The sequence below is a fragment of the Galeopterus variegatus genome, unplaced genomic scaffold (assembly GCF_000696425.1).
Source record: "Galeopterus variegatus unplaced genomic scaffold, G_variegatus-3.0.2 Scaffold10396, whole genome shotgun sequence".
In the NCBI taxonomy this organism is placed as follows: domain Eukaryota; kingdom Metazoa; phylum Chordata; class Mammalia; order Dermoptera; family Cynocephalidae; genus Galeopterus; species Galeopterus variegatus.
The window spans coordinates 101,455-103,290 of NW_007736507.1; the positions used below are offsets into that span (position 1 = coordinate 101,455).

Below are 1,836 nucleotides of genomic sequence, written 5' to 3' on the forward strand. Positions count from 1 at the left end.
TAACCTCCAAAGCCCACCCAGATGAGACTTCCTGAGCTGCAGAAGCCAGAGCCACTCTTTCTCCAGCCCCCTACTCTGCTTTGAGCAGCTGAGCTCGGGCAAAGGAGCACTTTGCCAAGGACCAGCAGGCCAGCTCTGCTGTAACCTGTGCACTTTTGGGACAGCAAGAAAGGCTGGGGGTTTTCAAGGGAGAAGAGGACCTCCTTTATCTTCAGAGGCCTGCTGGGTTGCTGAAACTCTGGCTTGACCAGCTTGCTCTGACTAAACATGGGTGGGCGAGGGCTGTTCCCAGGACTCCATCCCAGCTGCATACCAGCCATGACAGGTGAGCAGGTGGCCCTGATGGCAGACAGGTGGGCAGGTGAGGGGGGTGAAGCTGCCAGTATCATGCACCCCAGTGAAGAAATGACCCCTCATCAATCTTGTAGGCCCAGGGCCCGTGTGGTCTGCTGCAGTAGCTCATTAACACTTCCTCGTCCTTATGTAGAGGTGGAAAATGATGACGGATGTGGCCAGATCCTTTCCAAAGCCATTTCATCAGAAAGGCACACATCTATCCTCCATCACTTGTAACATCCCTATGCATACCGAAGACCCTGAACAGCCTAGACCAAGGGGGTTTTCCTCCCAGGACAACAGTTTCTTAACTACCTCCAGATCACAGAACCTTCAGCCAACATCCCTCTTCCCTCCCCCACCTTCTGCTCCCAGACAACAAACCCATTCAGCTCCCAGACTTCCAAGTCCATGGGGTCAAGCTGGAATTTTCAGACCACCTGGAAAAGCATGCATCTACTGCCTCCTGTTTGCATAGCTGCCAAAGCCAGCAACTTCAGTCCTTGTATCTCTTAGGAGTCTTCTCTCAAGAGGGGCAGACTGGCCCACTTACTTGTCTGTGACGCTCTGCATGAACTCGTCCAGCAAGTCGTCATACTCCTTCCCGCGCACACGCTGGTGTTTCAGGCCGATGTACAGAGGGTCTCTGAGCAGCTCCTGGAACAGACAGCACCTGTTTACTGAGCCTGCTCCTAGCGTTCCTGCTTGCTTCCCCCGCCCCCAAACAAGTGTCTGGGTTTAGTGGGAAGGACCAGGGGATGGGAGGAGAGGAGAGAGTAGGAAGCTGGTTGGGTTCCTCCTGCTGCTCCTGCCCATGTTTCAGCTCTGGAAGGGTCCGGAGGCCAAGCCACTGGCTGAGGGTGGACTCCCAGGTGGTCTCCATTTTAGGAACCAAGGATGCTTTGAACCAGGCAAACCTCTCTCAGGTTTGCACAGTCTTCCAACCCTTGGCTGCAGGTTCTGGGTTTATTTCAGGGTTTCTCAGCAGTGACACTATTAACACCATTCTTTAATGTGAGGGCTGACCTGCACATTGTAGAATATTTAGCTGCCTCTCTGGCCTCTCGTCACTACAAGCCAGTAGCAAACACTTCATTCACTCATTCAATGAAATATCTACCATGTGCTAGGCCCGAGGGATACAAGGATAGAATGATACAACCAGAACTTCAGTTCAAGAAAGGTGCCCCTTAATGCTTAGCCTGTTTTAGGTGAGCCTCCACCTTGCTTCTAGGTCCATACTGTTTTGATATCACTGGAGGAGGAAGTTGGGTAAAGGTGTAGAGGACAGAAAATAGGAAATATTTGCCTTCCCCATCCCTCCCCCCAATCCTGCATCCACATAATCTGCCTGAGGTGGTTTAGCACTTAGTCCAAGGTATCACAGGCCCACATTAGACAGAAGGCGGGTCCTCACCTCCTCTGTCACTATCCTCGTCCCCTGGATTAAATGTACTTGAAACTATTAAGGATTCTTCCTTAGTAACTGTGTGTTGGGGG

The 1,836-nt window shown here is 51.9% G+C and overlaps 1 protein-coding gene across 1 annotated transcript in view; it reads right to left on the bottom strand.

Annotated features, from left to right (window-relative positions):
• Nucleotides 1–1,836, bottom strand: part of ME3 (malic enzyme 3, NADP(+)-dependent, mitochondrial) — an 81,713-nt gene that overhangs the window by 63,882 nt on the left and 15,995 nt on the right. The window contains exon 3 of the mRNA XM_008594231.1: nucleotides 890–993. Coding sequence (XP_008592453.1) covers nucleotides 890–993 — 104 coding nt within the window. The remainder of the gene's footprint in view (nucleotides 1–889; nucleotides 994–1,836) is intronic.